The sequence below is a fragment of the Erinaceus europaeus genome, chromosome 3, assembly GCF_950295315.1.
Source record: "Erinaceus europaeus chromosome 3, mEriEur2.1, whole genome shotgun sequence".
Taxonomy (NCBI): domain Eukaryota; kingdom Metazoa; phylum Chordata; class Mammalia; order Eulipotyphla; family Erinaceidae; genus Erinaceus; species Erinaceus europaeus.
In genome coordinates, this window is record NC_080164.1 from 103,438,326 (window position 1) to 103,457,144 (window position 18,819).

General features: G+C 38.3%; 1 protein-coding gene across 4 annotated transcripts in view; it reads right to left on the bottom strand.

Moving 5' to 3' along the window:
- The window catches only part of CTNNA2 (catenin alpha 2), a 1,425,261-nt gene that overhangs the window by 1,181,689 nt on the left and 224,753 nt on the right, over positions 1 to 18,819 (bottom strand). For all 4 annotated transcript variants that reach the window (XM_060187717.1, XM_060187715.1, XM_007531774.3 and 1 more), the window contains one exon: positions 10,517 to 10,712. In XM_060187717.1, coding sequence (XP_060043700.1) covers positions 10,517 to 10,712 — 196 coding nt within the window. The remainder of the gene's footprint in view (positions 1 to 10,516; positions 10,713 to 18,819) is intronic.

Consider the following 18,819-nt stretch of genomic DNA (forward strand, 5'->3'; position numbering starts at 1 on the left):
AATAAAATGGAAAAAATGGCCACCAGTAGCAGTAGATTAGTAGTGCTGGCACCAAGCCCCAGCATTAACACTGGAGGAAAGGGGAGAAAAAAAGTATTTTTCATGCTAACTGGCTAGTTTGTTTATGTACAGAAATCAAGTCTCAAATCAGTGGGTCAGGGGCCAAGCAGTGGTGTACTTGGTTAAGCACATACAGCAGTGTGCAAGGACCCAGGTTCAAGGCCCTGGTCCCCACCTACAGGGGGAAGGAACTTTGCGAGGGGTGAAGCAGGTATCTCACTATTTCTCTCTCTCTACCTCCCTCCCCCTCTCAATTTTATCTCTACCCAATAATAAATAAAATTTAAAAAACATTAGTGAGTTAAAAATCCAGGTCTGAGGTTACTTCTCTACATGATAACTTTAATTCTATTAACAAAATCTTGCCTACCATCCTTCCGAGTGGCTGTGTTACCTGGCATCTGAATAAATGTGAGTCCTTGCTGCTCCAGATCCTAGTCAACATCTCATACTGCCAGCTTTGGGGATTTTTTAAAATTACCTATTTATTTTTTGGGCACAGAGAAGTTGATGGGGACAGGGAAGATAAGAGAGAGAGAAAGAGGAAAAAAATACCTTCATCACTGCATCACCGCTTGTGAAGGTTTTCCCCAATAGGAGGGAACATGGGACATGAACCTAGGTCCTGACACACTGTGAAGTGTGCACTCAACAGGTTCACCAGCCAACTCTAGTGATTTTATGGCTTCTAGTGGCATAATGAAATTTCTTTGTTGCTTTAACTTGCATTTTCCTGATGACAAAGGGTGGCAGATATTTTTCATGTGCTTGTTTTCTCTCTGTGTGTGTGTGTGTGTGTGTGTGTGTGTGTATAGTACATATATGATGGCAAATCTGTTCTGGACGTCTGCCCATCCTTTTTAACCTGGTTGCTTCTTTTGCTATCATTTAATTTCAAGAGTTCTTTGTATATTTCAGATACAAGTCCATCAGATATGAAAATTACAAATAATTTTCCCCAAATTTATGAACTATTTTCTATTTTAGCACATCTTTCACAATACCAAAGTTATATGCTTTTTTAAGTGCAAATGCCAATTTTAATTTTCATGTATCCTGCTCTTGTTTGTTATATTTATATATTATATTTTATAGTCTGACATCATCACCCTGCTATCTCATCTCAGAACATAAGAAAAAAAATGTCTTTTTGTTCATTCTCTGTTCTATATTCCCAGTACCAAAATAGTACATATGCATAGTTGAGCATCATGCACTGCACCAGAGAATACCTCTTGAATGGTTGAGTGACAGTATGGTGCCTAGCCTTCTCTCTTTCTTTCTCTCTTAAAAAAAAAAATCCATCAAGAGCAGCAGAGTGGCTCCAGTATAATTGCCCTGGTGCCCAAAACAATTATACTTAAAGTGGCAGCATCATTTTCCTTTATGCTTCTCTTAATCCATACCATTTGATACTACATTTGCTGATCTCAACCAAATCAATGCAACCAATACCACTTGACATGCTTCACTTCAGACTTTGTTCAGAGATGCAGGCCTGGGATATCAACCTTCCAATTCCAATACTCAGGTGAGACCTTTCCTAGCTCATAGGACTCCTTAGTTCCACTTCAGGTGGCACACTTCCTAATAAAGTTATAAAATCTAGATACAAGCCAGGGCCCATGAGATAGGGCACATGTGCACATGTATCCATAAGTTAGGGGAAAATATATACCTTAAAGTAAAAGTGTGCAGTAGTCTACAGTGACTCAATAAGTGCAGCAAGCACTTAGAAAGACCTAAAATGACACCATAAAGAACTTAATCAAATATTTTCTACTTAGACTTAGATGCCCTCTTCACCTACTTCCTAATTTACTTCACTCAATCACTCTACGCCCAAACCTGTCAAATAAAATAAGGACTACAGAAGCTTGATAAGGTCAAGAGACTGGCACAATTTAATGATGGTCCTTCTAATAACTATCAGACCACCCCATCATCTGGGGCCCTATTCAGGGAATCCTGTGATTCCCACACAGATATGATGGGCCTAGACCCCTAATAGATCCCTCCCTCCAACATCACCACTCATCTCCAACAGGAACAACATTATAAACCATCTTGTTGGCCTCTGCATGACCTTGCCTTCAATGTAGAATAACAATGGTAGAAATTGCCCCACTCTTTGAAGGGAGGTTAGGTCAACATGCTCGACCATTCAAGGAAAACTGGTCCTGAAATGAGTGCCACATGGAATGTGAGCTCAGACTGACAGGGATGCAGAGGTTACTCAGGCTCCTGTGCTAAATATGAATGGACATGGGCCTGCGGTCAGATCAGTGGGGCTAACAGTTATACTTTTCCCATATTTGGAAACTTCTCCCTGCCCTAATCCAGATTTCTAGACTTATTGCCAACTCTGACACCATCTTCCCAGACAGTAATTTTAGCCTACATGCAAGCAAAAGGGCACCTGTAGAAGAAGCCGTATTCCTGCAATACCAACAACTGTCCTTCTCTAGAAATAGACTGACTTCAAAGCAAACTGCAGCACGAAAGAGGCCAGGACATTTCCCTCCTGCTGTGCTAATTTTACTTACTAGTTACATGTTTCTATGCTGAGTGGAGGAGAAGGAGTGGTAGGGACCTTTGGAACCATAGGAACATCTTGGCTTAAAAACTGGTCTCAACCAGACCTGAGGAAGGCAATACCAACTATAGTTTTTAGAGACTGGGTAGGAAACTACCACTGCACGTCTAGGAATGAAGATTTATCTCTTCTTAGAGATGTAAAAATAACTTTGTCATATCTACTATCATTTCTCATGGTTTTGTCTACATGATCATCAATTATGCAATAAATACTTGTTATGTTAAAAATTATGCAGAAACATGTTTCTATCACAATACTGCTTCATATTTGAAGTTCTGACAAAACAACAATAAAAAAGCCTGCATAAGTATTGACTAGTTTCATCAACTCTTATTTAGAAAATGGTTCTATAAAGAAGCCTGTTGTTTTATCTGCATGTTTTTGTGACTTTGCTTCATGTAATATCCCTTAAGATTGTGTTAGGACCAAGAATATCTCCATATTCACGTTTTAGTGGCTAGAATATGTATTAAGTTTCTTTTTTCTATGGTTCATTTTTTATTGGATAGAGACAGAGATAAATTGACAGGGGAGAAAGGGAGTCAAAGGGGGGGGAGAGGGAGAGAGAGAGAGAGAGAGAGAGACCGAGACCTGTAGTCCTGCTTCATGATTTGTGAAGCTTTCCCCCTGCAGGTCTAAGAACCTGGAGCATTGTAAGATGAGCGCATTACCAGGTAAGCCACTGCCCAGCCCCTACCATGTGTTAACTTCCTATCTGTGGTTAATCAACAGCATATAGACAACCACAAAACGCTCCCTCACTGGAGACAAGAAGTCCAAGCAACTGTTCCTGGATTGAAAAGGTGTGAGAATACAGCAGTGGAAGGGCACAGATCCAGCCACTGGGTTTCACTATAAAGTGGATCTGCTCACCAGGAAAACATGACTAGGGCTTGTTTTTGAAAGCACAATTTTTGGGTACACTTCAAATCCAGGAAGATTTGCAAAGACAGTATGTGAGCATCCAATTGCTAGCAGATGTCATTACAGAGCAAATAAAAAAAAATCCTGAGACAATTGAACTGGTTATAAATTGCCAATTTCAAGTTTCTTCAAGGAAACAGTGATACAGTCATATCAAATGAAAACAGATCCTGAGAAACATATGATTCACAGAGGCAGCAATAACAAAAATATGAAATCACCTACAATAGCAGTTCAATACTAAGTATCTGTGGCCCATTAGAACAATTATATTTTTCATTCCAAATAACTGAGGTTCTTATATGCAATCTAGTCTAATTCTCAACTTAACCATAAATTCTGTTGTTAGATACATAGTTTGGCTTCCCATCTATTTTCTTTTAAACTTATTTTTATTAATATCTCTATTTATTTATTGGATAGAGACAAGAATCAAGAGCAAAGGAGATAGAGATAGATACATAGATACATAGATAGGTAGATAGACAGATAGACAGGCAGACAGACCTGCATCCCTGCTTCACCACTCGCAAAGCTTTCCCCCCTGTAAGTGGCAACTGGGGGCTGCAACTTGGGTCCATGCACATTGTAACATGTGCACTCAAGCAGGTCTGCCACCACCTGCCCCCCACACACACCTGTTTTCTAGACAAAAATATGTACCCATTGCATTGTCCTATGTAGCCAACCTGAACTTTCTCCAGAGTACCTACAATTATTCCCACCAGTAACTGAACAAAACTGCTGTCCTTCATATCTTCTCCCACTTGGTGACAGGTTTCTGAATGGTGCCATAAAGGCTGCCTATGCATCAGACTCCAAAACATACAATGTAGTAAGTCATTGTTGTGGATTAGATTTGCAAATTGTCTGGGATGGTAGTGGTAGAATATCAGCAACATATAGTAACAAAAACAGAGTATATGACCAGCCTCTTTAACCATAGGGTCTGTACTTTAACTTTCTCTTTATTCTTTTTATTTTAATTTTTAAATGTAAGTTTTTTTGGAGACAGAGATAATTTGAGATGGGAGGAGGAGATGGAGGGGGAGAGAGACAGTGTCACACCTGCAGCCCTGCTTCACCTCTCATGAAGCTTTCCCTCAGGAGGTAGGGAATGGGGCTTGAACCCAAGTCCTTGTGCACTGTAATGCCTGTACTCAACCAAGTGCACCACCACCTGATTCTCTATTTGTTCTTTTTATTTAGATAATGTGTTTGCAGCTTTAGCAGCATGCAATTTTAAATGCAGTCAACGTGGGCCAGTGAAATAGTCAGCTTGGATAGTGTGCTGTTTTGCTGTATGTACAACCCAGTTTGGAGTATGGCCCCACAGAACTGAACAGAGTTTCAGGGATGAGATCTCTTTCACATACTGTCTCTCTGCCTTCACATATCTATAGATAGATAATTTTCCAGTGATACTTCTCTAACAAAATCCAAAGTGTTGTTTCATTATTCATATTCCATGATCTTAGAAGAACTTCATAGGACTACAACATTCCAGGCATAGTAATGCAGCATTCAGCACATTATTTATAACACCTTAATACAAGAGATTAGATTCTCCTCACACATGAATGTCACTTATTTATCTCTAAGTAAACTACAAGCTGATCAAGTACAATGACTGATTTTCTTAGCTACCAAATGTTAAACATCAACTGAATATCATGAACTGACGAGCCATTTAAGTGAAACTTATGGGCAAGAAATGGATTATTCTAATTCCTTTTCAATTGAATCTACAATGTAATCATCTAGGAAACTTAAAAAAAAAAATAGGGAGTCGGGCGGTAGCACTGTGGGTTAAGCACACGTGACACAAAGCGCAAGGACCGGCATAAGGATTCCGGTTTGAGCCCCTGGCTCCCCACCTGCAGGGGAGTCGCTTCACAGGCGGTGAAGCAGGTCTGCAGGTGTCTTTCTCTCCCCTTCTCTGTCTTCCCCTCCTCTCTCCATTTCTCTCTGTCCTATCTAACAACAACAACATCAATAACAACAACTACTACTATAGCAACAATAAAAAGACAACAAGGGCAACAAAAGGAAAAATAAATAAATAACTGAAACAAAAAAAACCAACCTTAATTCTTGGGTTTCACCCTATAAAAGGACAAAGGTGATCACATCATGAGTGTCAAAAGTTGCCCAGGTGATTATATAGCTTTTTAAATGAGTTTTATGTTAATTATTTCTTATTTTTTGATAAAAATAAATTGAGAGGCAAGGGGAATATAGTGGGAAGGAGAAAGACACCTGCAGCCCTGCTTAACTGCTAGTGAAGTTTGCCCCACCCCCACCTCCCTCTTCAGGCCTGGACCAGAGGCTTGAACCTGAGCTCTAGCTATGGGGTTTGCCCTTGACATATGCAAAGGTGACTCTATTATTCATTAAAGTTTGAGAATCCCTGCATGATTCTATCCTTAAGAATGTTTGCAATATAGAAAGATAACAGTGACAAAGTTTAAGGATGTTTTGCTATTTGCTGGCCAACTGTATAGTTCTTGATCCAGGGCTTCAAGTATGACAACCTGACTGGAATAGCTCCCTTCCCATTACTCACTGGAAACTGACTTTATGTACAGTTCACTGGCTATGCCACTGTTCAATCACAGTTTATTAGGCCCTCTTAGAATACAGCAAGCACAAGCCACATCTTGTTACAAAGACTGGCAACTCTGATTCAGAATCCCAGCACCCCACTAGGAAAGGTCTTGACTGCTAATCATAGAAATCAGTGCTGTATCTATACGAATATAGATCACTTTAATAAGTAATAATAAATAGGTCTACTCTGACACCTACACAATAGTATTATGCTATTAAAGGGATGTTTATTTTATGTCTGTGGTGACTTGATTAGTCAAACACAACTATTACCATTCCTTTCTAAAAATAAATGAAGAAACCAATGTAAAAAGTGAGCTGAATTTTCATCATCTGGCCAAAGAAACATTAAAATTCCAACCATATATTTAAAGCCCTGATGAACTAACATGCAAACTTCCTTCTTAAATATTACCTTTCATATATCATATGACCAGACTTGGGGCTGTAAAGGCATAACAAACAACTCATTTTAACTATTCTGACGAAATTAAAAATGTTAAGGACCAATGAAACAGAATACTTAGATAGCATGTGGCTTTATTTAATTTTTTATTATCCTTATTTATTTGACAGAGACAGTCAGAAATCAAGAGGAAAGTGGAGATAAGAGAGGGAGAGATATGCAAAGCTTTCTCCTCACAGGTGGGGACTGGTGGCTTGAACTCAGATCTTGTGCATTGTAGCATGTGGGCTCAACCAGGTGAGCCACCATCCAGCCCTGCATGTGCCTGGTTCCTAATCCATTATGCAATCTCTCCATGCACTGATAATATTTGAAGATTCAAATATATCCCTAAAGTCTTGGTATTTATGCATTATGTTCTCCACCAAAGTCTAGATTCCATCCTATACAAGTAACAGCTTATCTACGTTACCCATTCTCTATTCCCTAACTCTAGTAGCTACCATTCTCTTGCTAGAATCTGAGAGATAAAGGAGCCTAATAATATAGTAACATTCCTTTGAACTTGACACAATTTAGAAAGCCAAATGACAGTTGTGTTTTATACCTGCCACACACAAGAATTGTTCCTGATGCATAATTTTTTTTGTTTGCTTGTTTCCATGATTATTGCTGGGGCTAGGTGCCTGAACTACGAATCTGCTGCTCCCAGAAGCCATTTTTCCCATTTTGTTGCCCTACTTGTTGTTATTGTTGCCATTGCTGTTGTTGTTGGATAGGATAGAGAGAAATCAAGAGAGGAAGGGAAGACAGAGGGGGAGAGAAAGATAAATACCTGCAGACCTGCTTCTTTGACCAAGAAGGATGTTAGTTATAATATTCTCAAAAATCCTATCTTACATAAGCTATGAGAAAATAAAAATACTAATTTCTAAAGTGAAGTTAAAATAATGTGCAGGAAAAATATAGGACTACTAAAAGGTTATTAAGGGAACAAAATGGGAAGATGTATCCCCATAAAAGATAAATGCTTTTAGAAGGTGGCCTTAGAGTATGGATCAACTTGTCAACGCCCATGTTCAGCGGGGAAGCAATTACAGAAGCCAGACCTTCAACCTTCTGCATCCCACAATAACCTTGGCTCCATACTTCAAGAGGGTTAAAGAATAGGAAAGCTATCAGTGGAGGAGATGGTATACGGAGGTCTGGTGGTGGGAATTGTGCGAAGCTATATCCCTCTTATCCTATGGTTTTGTCAATGTTTCCTTTTTATAAATAAAAAAATTAAAAAAAAAAATAAGGTGGCCTGAGACCTTGTGTCAATCACAACTCTCTCCACTAGGAACAGGTTCATTATCTTGATTGTGGCAATGGATTTGTGGTACACACATTCATCAAAATTCAATTTTTACACTTCAAACAGATGCATTGTATTACATGTTGATTAAAGTAAAAATAAATACAATATAGAAAACAAGAAAATATATCCAAACTGAACATATATGAAAATAAACAATTTGGCTTCTGCAACTTAGTAGGGTCACCAATTTTCAATACTACTTGAAGATTTGAAACATTCCACATGGCTAAAACATGAACACATATCTTATTTGCTAATATTCACATAGCTAAATCATAAAAGCAAATATTAGGTTGTTGTTGAAAAAGTGCTGACATTTCTTATTTCAACACAGAAAAAATATGTCATAACTTTTCTGACAGCCCAATCTATCCTGTCCACACTTGATGAACTCTGAAAAATTAAACAATTCAAATGAACTATTTAGACTGAGACATGCACAATGGTAGCATATAGGACTTGTATGGGAAAGGCCCCAGGTTTGAGGCCCAGCAAAACCACTAACCAGAACTAAGAGGTACAGCAACAACTACTATCTAACTCCATTTAACAATGTACAACAATGCAATATAAATAAATTAACTTTTAGGAGAAGAGTATGGGGGAGAGGGCAATAGCACATACAGTCATGATCCTTGGGAGGAAGGCTGCTATTTTCAAGGACTAAATATTCAGCTGTGAATGTCCAAAATGGTAGATTTTCAAGAAGAGAGGAAACAAAAGGTTGATTTACCTACTTAACCATTTAATGAACTTATCTGCAAAAGTGTTCTCTGGGATAAGAAGACCAAGATGAATCAATTGTAACTATGTGAAATTAATAGTGTGTATAAACACCCTGGGATAGGTAAGATACAGTGCTTTGTATAAATAAATACAGCCTTTCATTTAAGAAATATTTAGGAGTTAAAATCTAAGGAACTTATAATTACGTTCAGAAGGAGAAAGAAATAATAGAAATGTAGAATTCAGAGGCAAGGCATGAAGTAGGGAGGCTGTTCTTGGAGTTAAGTGTCTACTCTGATTTCATTACAATTTATAATTTTCAATTAAAATTGCATAAAATTAAAAATAGCTCTCTTGGATAGTGTATTGCTTGCCATGTGTGTGACCCAGGATCAAGCCCAGTCCCCACTGCATTAAAGAAATTTTCAGTGCTATGGTTGTGGTGTCTCTCTCCTCCATCTAAACATTATTTTTAATTCTTTATGTTAATCCATTCAACAGAATGGAAACATGATTTATTGATATTGAAAATTATTTACAAACCTTTATCTGATATGGGGTTGTGATCTAGAATCTATAAAAACACTGAAACTCTGTAACAAAACAGTCTGATATTAAAATGTACAAGGCAGTTGATCAGACATGGTTCCAAAGATGACAGACCAGTGAGCAAAAAAAGCACATGAAGATTTCTATAGAGAGCATAGAGGAAGAGCATATAGGAAGAGGAAGATGTTTCACAGGTATAGACTTTCAGCTTCTCAAAATGAAAATATAATGTAGATCCTCAACTCAGCAGGTTGAATTACTAAACTGGAAATGTAAAACAGGATATATTTGCTGTTACATTTTTATCACAATTTGAACATTTTAAATATGGTGAATAAACAGCATTATAGTTAACAAGTGATCAACCCTTTGATAGCTAGGTAGATTTTTAAAATTTTATTCATTATTTATTGGATGAAGTCAGAAAGAAACTGAGAAGGAAAGGAAAGGTGAGAGAGAGAGGGAGAGAGGGAAGGAAAGAGAGACCAAGAGACCTGCAGCCCTGCTTCACCACTCATGAAGCTTCCCTCCTGCAGGTGAGATCCAGGGTTAGAAGCTGGGTCCTTGTGCACTGTGTAACATGTGAACTCAACCAAGTCTGTCTGTGCCTGTCCCCTAAGGAAAGCCATGAAATGCAAAGTTAAATATGAAAACCACACAAAATAACAGTAATGTCATCACACTGCTTTGCTTTTTCCCCTTTCCTTCAATCTTAAAGACCTGGGTCTTCAGTGATTCAGTAAGGAGAAGTTTTCTCTTCCTTTCTTCCCTAAAGTCCAACTTTGAAACAAGAATCTGATTTCACTATCTAAGGGAAAACAACCTGAGGAATTTGAGTAATGGAAGTAATAGAGTATTTGTCCCCCTGCTATTGTGCTAACACAGGAAAAAAATCTCTCCATAGTCAGGTGGTAGCACAGCAGGTTAAGCGTAGGTGGTGCAAAGCTCAAGGACCGGCGTACGGATCCCTGTTCAAGCCTCCGGCTCCCCACCTGCAAGGGAAGTTGCTTCACACGTGGTGAAGAAGGTCTGCAGGTCTTTCTCTCCCCTCTTCTCTCCATTTCTCTCTGTCCTATCCAACGACTACAACAATGAAAAAGCAACAAAAAAAGAAATAAATATTAAAAAATAATTTAAAACTCAATTTTCTATGTATCTAATTCCAGCAGATTAAAATGACATGTGCAAATACAGAAGAAAATTGCTACTCTTTTGAGAAAATATTCATTGATTCTACAGGAAAAGAAAATACACCTCTCATGAATACATTTTGCCTGCCTACCTTGTTTGCGCACATCTTCTACAGCAGCAACCAATTCTTCTTTGAGATCTTGACTTTCTTTAGCTATCTGTTCACCCTTCTCCAGGAAGTTCTGAGTGGCTTGCTCTACAGATGCAGCCAGTACATGGGCTTTCTTCGATCTCCCTTTCTTTTTACCAGATGGGCCTTTGTTGCTTGTGTTGACAAGGGTCGTCACCTTAAATATAAAGGAAAAACTGTAAAACCATTCCACACAATTATCTAGCAACGGCATAAGTGTTACATAATTTTTAACAACCATTGTTGTCTAAGTTATGAATTAAAAATGTCACAGTATTAGGGGAAAATGACCAGGGGGTTCTGAACTATAATTCCATCAAGACCCTAAGACCTGAAAAAGAAGAGGAAAAAGGAAAGGACACTGGTAACTAGCAATAGGTGTAGGTGTGACTTATAAAGGAAGAGAAGGCAGGACCATAGTAAAGACTGGATGGGGGGTTTGGGAGGTAGCACAGTGAGTTAAGCACACGTGTCACGAAGCACAAGGACTGGTGTAAAGATCCTGGTTCGAGCCCCTGGCTCCACATCTACAAAGAGATCAATTCATAGGCGGTGAAGCATGTCTGCAGGTGTTTATCTTGCTCTCCTCCTCTCTGTCTTCCCCTCCTCTCTTCAATTCTCTCTGTCCTATTCAACAACAACTACAGCAATGACAACAAAACCAATAACAACAAGGGTACAACAAGGGTAACAAAAATGGGAAAATGGCCTCCAGGGGCAGTGGATTCATAGTGCAGGCACCAAACCCCAGCAATAACCCTAGAGGGAAATAATAATAATAATAATAGTTGGGCAGTAGCGCAGCAGGTTAAGCACAGGTGGTGCAAAGTATAAGGACCAGCTTAAGGTTCCTGGCTCAAGCTCCCAGCTACCCATCTGCAAGGGTGTTGCTTCACAAGCAGTGAAGAAGGTCAGCAGGTGTCTATCTTTCTTTCTCCCTCTCTGTCTTCCCCTCCTTTCTCCATTTCTCTGTCCTATCCAACAATGGCAGCAATAATAACTACAACAATAAAACAACAAAGGCAACAAAAGGGGATAAATATTTTTAAAATCTTTAAAAAGGAAAAAATAATAATACTAATAATGAAACAAATACATTTAAAAAAAGAAAAAATCAGAAATCAGATACATACATATATATATATATATATATATTAAACAAAATCTGTTAGTCACCTTTATATCTGCATTTTGTATCAGCTTTATAATTATTTGGGTACTGTGGGTTATTTTCACTAACATTAGTTCTGGTTAGGAGACCAAAGAATTTATTGGAGATTATCAATAAAGTTATTCTACAGAAAACTTCTAAATGCTGTAGTTTACTACAAGTCCAAAAACAAGGAAAATTATCAAAGTCACAACTAGTGCACATTAGTTCATAGTATAAAAGATAATATCAGAAGAAAAAGTACTGAATGAGTGCGAGCATACACATAACCAATACCTAAGTATTATATTGTTGTTGTTGTTGTTATTATTATTATTATTATTTTTCCTCCATGGTGCCTGCACCATGAATCCACTGCTCCTGGAGGCCATTTTATCCCATTTTGTTGACCCTGTTGTCATTATTATTTTTGCCATTGATGTTGTTGTTGAATAGGACAAAGAAACTGAGAGAGGGGAAGACACGAGAAGAGAAAGACAGACACCTGCAGACCTACTTTACCACTTGTGAAGCAACCACCTACAGGTGGGGTACCCGAGGCTCGAACGGGATGCTTACACCAGTCTCTTATGCTTGGCACCATGTGGGCTTAACCTGCTGCACTACCACCCAGCCCCCTATATTATTTCTTATTACTTTATTACTTTTTTTTGCCTCTAGGGTTATCACTGGGGCTCGGTGCCAGCACTATGAATCCACTGCTCTTGGAGGCTATTTTTCCCAATTTTGCTGCCCTCATTGTGATTGTTCTTGTTGTTATAGCTGTTGTTGCTGGATAGGACAGAGAGAAATTGAGAGAGAGTGGGAAGACAGAGAGGAAGAGAGAATGTTAGACACCTGAAGACATATATATATATATATTAAAGTGTAGGGAAAGGATATGGTAGAGCATGGTGTGGGACCTCCTAGTAAAAAGTGGGAGTCTAGATGGCATGACCTTTCTTGTAAGTGCCGCGAGCTAACCTATTGTGCCACTGGAGCTCCAGGGATGGCCTTTCCTATTAGTCTCACTCTACTTGAGATTGAGCACGGAGGGAAATCGACCACCAGGAAATACCTCCTCTGTAAGCCTCCCTGCTTCACAAAGGACCATGCTTGCAGCCCATTTCCTTGTTCTCAAACCAGTTGGTTCATTTACTCAGAATTTAATAGAAATCCATCTTCTCTGATCATACATGACCCACACATCATTGTTCTGCTCTGTAAAACTATAAGCAAGAACATCCTCTGTACTCCCAACCCACTCCGGACCTTCTAATCCTACATGATGTATCTCCTTTCTTAAGGCTCCTCTGTCTGCTAGTTATTGATAACTCTACTACCTTCATTCCTTTGATAAACTAAACCCCTTGTTCAACATTTACTAGGGATGCTCTGACCTTTTTCAACCCGCTATTTCTCTTTGTCCCTCTTCTCCAAAACCGTATATGGAATGGATAACTTCCTTCCTCCTACAACCCCTTATAAACCATACTTTGCTGATCAATAAACAGATTGTTCAAGAAACATTCCCCTCCCAACCCCCGAGAGGTTCCCAGAAGATGGCGGACTGAGAAGCTGCTAGTGGCTTGAGCTCTGACCACATCTTCTGGAAACAGTAGGATTTTCTGCCTTTAGTAGGCCAGTCAATAAGGGGTCCTAGCGGTAACACCAAGGAGGTGACTATAACTTAATTTCGGTTGAGAAATAGAGTAGAAAAAAAGGAAACAAAAAATTTTTTTCCTTTTAATTATTAAGCACACCACCCCCCCTCCCCCCCATAACCAGTCCCTGGGGTCCAGCTCCTACCAGGCTCCCCTGCTGAGCCCCTTTCTTTACCAAAATTCCTGTCGCACCAGGGAGTATCATTCATTCTAAGTCTATACCCTTCTGAAACCTTCTGGCCTTTTTTCTTTCTAAGTAGCCAACCCTCCCACCTCACCCTGCATAGCTAATTAAATAATTAAAAATAAATAAATAAATAAAAACTCTTTCCTTTCACCGCTCTTTTATGACTGTTCTTTTTCTTTTTTCTCTCTCTCTTTCTTTTTTTATTCTTTTTCTCATTCTTGACATCCTTTCTTCCTTAATCCTACAGCTTCCAAAGCCACAGGCCCCAGGCCCCACACTACCAAACAGTGTGCTTTTATGAATTCACTGACACATTTGGGAATTATTTGGGGGAAGAATTCTGACTCAGTGTGGACTCCCAATGCGAGTGTCTCTGCTCAACTTCCCTTGCTCCTTTAGAATATACAGTGGATAGTATTTGCATAATTGTCTATTTCAGATATCCTTTTCTAGTCCTGAGGGTTTTTTTTCTCATTCTTAACAATCAGCTGCCTCTGATCATGAGGTTTGAGGTAATCTGGGACAGGGTTTTTTTTCTACCCTGCTCTATTTCATTATTAATATTATATAAAGGCATATATATTCCCCCCCTTTAGGTAGATCAGAATTAACTCTTAGGGTATCTTTCATTGCTAGGGTAGTGGGCATTTTATCTATTGTTGGAGGAACTTATCTCCTTACTCCTACCTCCTCTACAGACTCTCCCCTACCTCCTCCTCCTAGCTAATTAAAAAAAATTAAATTAAATTAAATTAAATTAAAAATAAAGTAATAAAAAAACCTTTCCTTTAACTGCTCTTTAATTACAGCTCTTTTTCTTATCTTTCCCTTTTCTCTCACTTGTCTCTTTTTTCTTTTTTTTCTTTTTCTTTCTTTTTTTCTTTTACATCTTGTCATACACTTCTTCCTTCCTTCTTCTTTGCCTTTCTGAATTTCTGAATTATTTTGGGGAAGAAATCAGACTCAGAGTGGACTCTCTATGTGTGTATCTCTGCTCTAGTTCCCTTCCCCCTCTTGCTACAGCTAGAATATACAGTGGATAGTAGATTTGCATAACTGTCTATTCTTGCTATCCCTTCTTTCTTTTCTCTTTCTTCTTCACTGGGATTTGGTTACTATTCTTTCACGGACTGGAGAAATTGGCTAACTGGTAGTGATTAAACTGCTTCAACACTTGCTTCAGTTGCTACTGTAATTCCTGAGGTTGGTGAATGTAATTGTCATAAAGGTATTTAGTACAGTGTTGCTTGTACTCAAGACACAACAGCTGAGGAACAACAGAGCATAAACAAAGAAACACATTAATCAAAAAAATGGGCAAATCAAAAACAAACAAAACTGCTACTCCAATGAATGAAGACAAGAGCCCAGAAGAAACTACAAATCAGCCAGAAGTAACCTTAGATAAGAAAAGTATGCAAGCAATAATAAACTTATTAATCACAGAAATGAAAACAACATTGGAGGAAAGGAATGGCAGTATTAGGGAAACAACAGTTGAGACCCCCAAGGAAAATACTGATTATTTTGAGGCAATTAGAGAACTGAAAGCTGAAATAGCTGTCATGAAGAAAGAAGCTGAGGCAAGGGAAAGCAGACTAACAGATAAACAGAAGAAGAAAACAGAATTAGTCAGACAGAGGGTGAGTTAGAGAAAACGAAGAAAGAGGTGAAAGAGCTTAAAAAGAGACTGAGAGACACTGAAAAAAACAAAAGAAATATATGGGATGATCTCAAAAGAAGTAACACTCGCATATTGGCCTGCCAGAGGAAGAAAGAGAGGAAGGGGAAGCAAACATTCTAGAGGAAATAATAGAAGAAAACTTCCCAGACCTGAATAACAGAAAGGACATCAAGGTTCAAGAAGCCCAGAGAGTACCAAACAGAATCAACCCAGACCTGAAGACACCAAGACACATCATAGTCACAATGAGAAGAAGTAAGGATAAAGAAAGGATCCTAAAGGCTACAAGAGAGAAACAAAGAGTCACATACAAGGGAAAACCCTTAAGATTATCTGCAGATTTCTCCACTCAAACTCTAAAAGACAGAAGAGAATGGCAAGATATCTATCAAGCCCTGAATGAAAAAGGGTTTCAACCAAGGATAATATATCCTGCTAGACTTTCATTCTAACTAGATGGAGGGATCAAAACCTTCTTAGACAAAAAACAGTTAAAGGAGGAAACCATCACCAAACCGGCCCTGAAAGAGGTTCTAAAAGACATCTTATAAACAAGAACATCACTATAATACTTGCAATATATCACAGCAAACAAAAAAAAAATTTTTTTTGAACAATGGCACTACAATACATTAAATCCATAATGTCAATAAATGTCAATGGCTTAAACTCACCCATCAAAAGGCACAGGGTGGGGGGATGGATCAGAAAACATAACCCAACCATATGCTGCTTGCAAGAATCCCATCTGTCACAACAAGATAAACACAGACTTAAAGTGAAAAGATGGAAAACTTTCATACAGGCTAAAGGACCACAAAAAAGGGCAGGAACAGCCATTCTCATCTCAGACACGATAGATTTTAAAGTAAATAAAGTAATAAAAGATAGGCAAGGACATTACATAATGATTAGAGGATCAATCAGCCAAGAAGACTTAACAATTATTAACATCAATGCACACAATGAGGGACCATCTACATACGTCAAGCACTTACTGAAAGAATTTCAAAAATACATCAATAGTAATACAATAATAGTGGGAGACTTCAATACCCAACTCTCACACTTAGACAGATCAACAAAGCAGAGAACCAATAAAGATACAAGAGAATTGAATGAAGAGATTGACAGACTAGACCTCTTGGACATTTTCAGAGTCCTTCACCCCAATAAACTGGAATACACCTTCTTTTCAATTCCACATAACACATACTCAAGGACAGACCACATGTTAGGCCACAAAGACAGCATCAATAAATTCAAGAACACTGAAATAATCCCAAGTATCTTCTCAGACCACAGTGGAGTAAAACTAACATTTAACAAACAAACAGAAAATTATTAAAAGTCACAGAATTTGGAAACTAAACAACATACTCCTTAAGAACCACAGGGTCAGAGATTCACTCAAGAAGAAAATTCAAATGTTCCTGGAAACAAATGAAAATGAAGACACACCCTATCAAAATATTTGGGACACAGCTAAAGCAGTACTGAGAGGGAATCTTATAGCCATAAAATCACATATTAAATACCAAGAAGCTCAAATGAATGACCTTACTGCACACCTCAAGGACTTAGAGAAAGAGGAACAAAGGAACCCTAAAGCAACCAGAATGACAGAAGTCACTAAAGTTAGAGCAGAAATAAACAACATTGAAAATAAAAGAACCATACAAAAGATCAATGAAGCCAAATGTTGGTTCTTTGAAAGATTAAACAAAACTGACAAACCCCTAGCCAGACTCATCAAACAAAAACGAGAGAAGACTCAAATTAATAGAATTGTAAACGATGGAGGAGATATCACAACTGACACCACAGAAATCCAGAGAATCCTGCGAAACTTCTATAAAGAACTATGCGCCACCAAGCTAGAGAATCTAGAAGAAATGGAACAATTCCTAGAAGCATATGCCCTTCCAAAACTCAACCAAGAAGAACTACAAAATCTAAATGCACCAATCACACACAAAGAAATTGAAACCGTTATTAAGAACCTCCCCCAAAACAAAAGTATTGGACCAGATGGGTTCACAAATGAATTCTACAAAACTTTCAGGAAACAGTTAGTACCCACACTTCTTAAGCTTTTCCATATGACTGAAGAAACAGGAATACTCCCTCCAACCTTCTATGAAGCCAGCATCAATCTAATACCAAAAGCTGATAGGGACAGAACAAAAAAGGAAAACTACAGACTAATATATCTGATGAACATAGATGCCAAAATATTAAACAAGATCTTGGCCAACTGGATACAGCAACATATCAAAAAGATTATTCATCACGACCAAGTGGGATTCATCCAAGGAATTCAAGGCTGGTTCAACATCCCTAAATCAATCAATCTCATTCACCACATCAATAAAAGCAAAGCCAGAAACCACATGATTATCTCAATAGATGCAGAGAAAGCCTTTGACAAAATCCAACACTCATTCATGCTCAAAACTCTACAAAAAATGGGAATAGATGGGAAATTCCTCAAGATAGTGGAGTCTATATATAGCAAACCTACAACCAACATCATACTCAATGGACAGAAGCTGAAGCATTCCCCCTCAGATCGGGGACTAGACAGGGCTGTCCACTGAAACCATTACTCTTCAACATAGTATTGGAAGTTCTTGCCATAGCAATCAGGCAAGAGAAAGGAATCAAAGGAATACAGATTGGAAGGGAAGAAGTCAAGCTCTCACTATTTGCAGATGATATGATAGTATACATAGAAAAACCTAAAGAATCCAATAGAAAACTACTGGAAGTTATTAGGCAATATAGCAAGGTATCAGGGTACAAAATCAATGTACAAAAATCAGTGCCATTTCTTTATGCAAACACTAAATCTGAAGAAGATGACATCCAGAAATCACTCCCATTTACTGTTTCAGCAAAATGAATCAAATACCTAGGAATAAAGTTGACCAAAGAAGTGAAAGACTTGTATGCTGAAAACTATGAGTCGCTACTCAAGGAAATAGAAACTGATACCAAGAAATGGAAAGATATCCCATGCTCATGGATTGGAAGAATAAATATCATCAAAATGAATATTCTCCCCAGAGCCATATACAAATTTAATGAGATACCCATCAAAGTTCCACCAAGCTTCTTTAAGAGAATAGAACACACACCACAATCATTTTTCTGGAACATGAAAACATCTAGAATTGCCAAAACCATCTTAAGGAAAAGAAACAGAAATGGAGGCATCACACTCCCAGACCTTAAACTATATTATAAAGCCATCATCATCAAAACAGCATGGTACTGGAACAAAAATAGGCACACAGACCAGTAGAACAGAACTGAAAGCCCAGAAATAAATCCCCACACCTATGGACATCAAATCTTTGATAAGGGGGCCCAAAGAATTAAATGGGAAAAGGAGGCTCTCTTCAATAAATGGTGCTGGGAAAACTGGGTTGTAACATGCAGAAGAATGAAATTGAAGCACTTTATCTCACCAGAAATAAAAATCAACTCCAAGTGGATCAAAGACCTAGATGTCAGACCAGAAACAATCAAATACTTAGAGGAAAACATTGGTAAAACAGTTTCCCACCTACACCT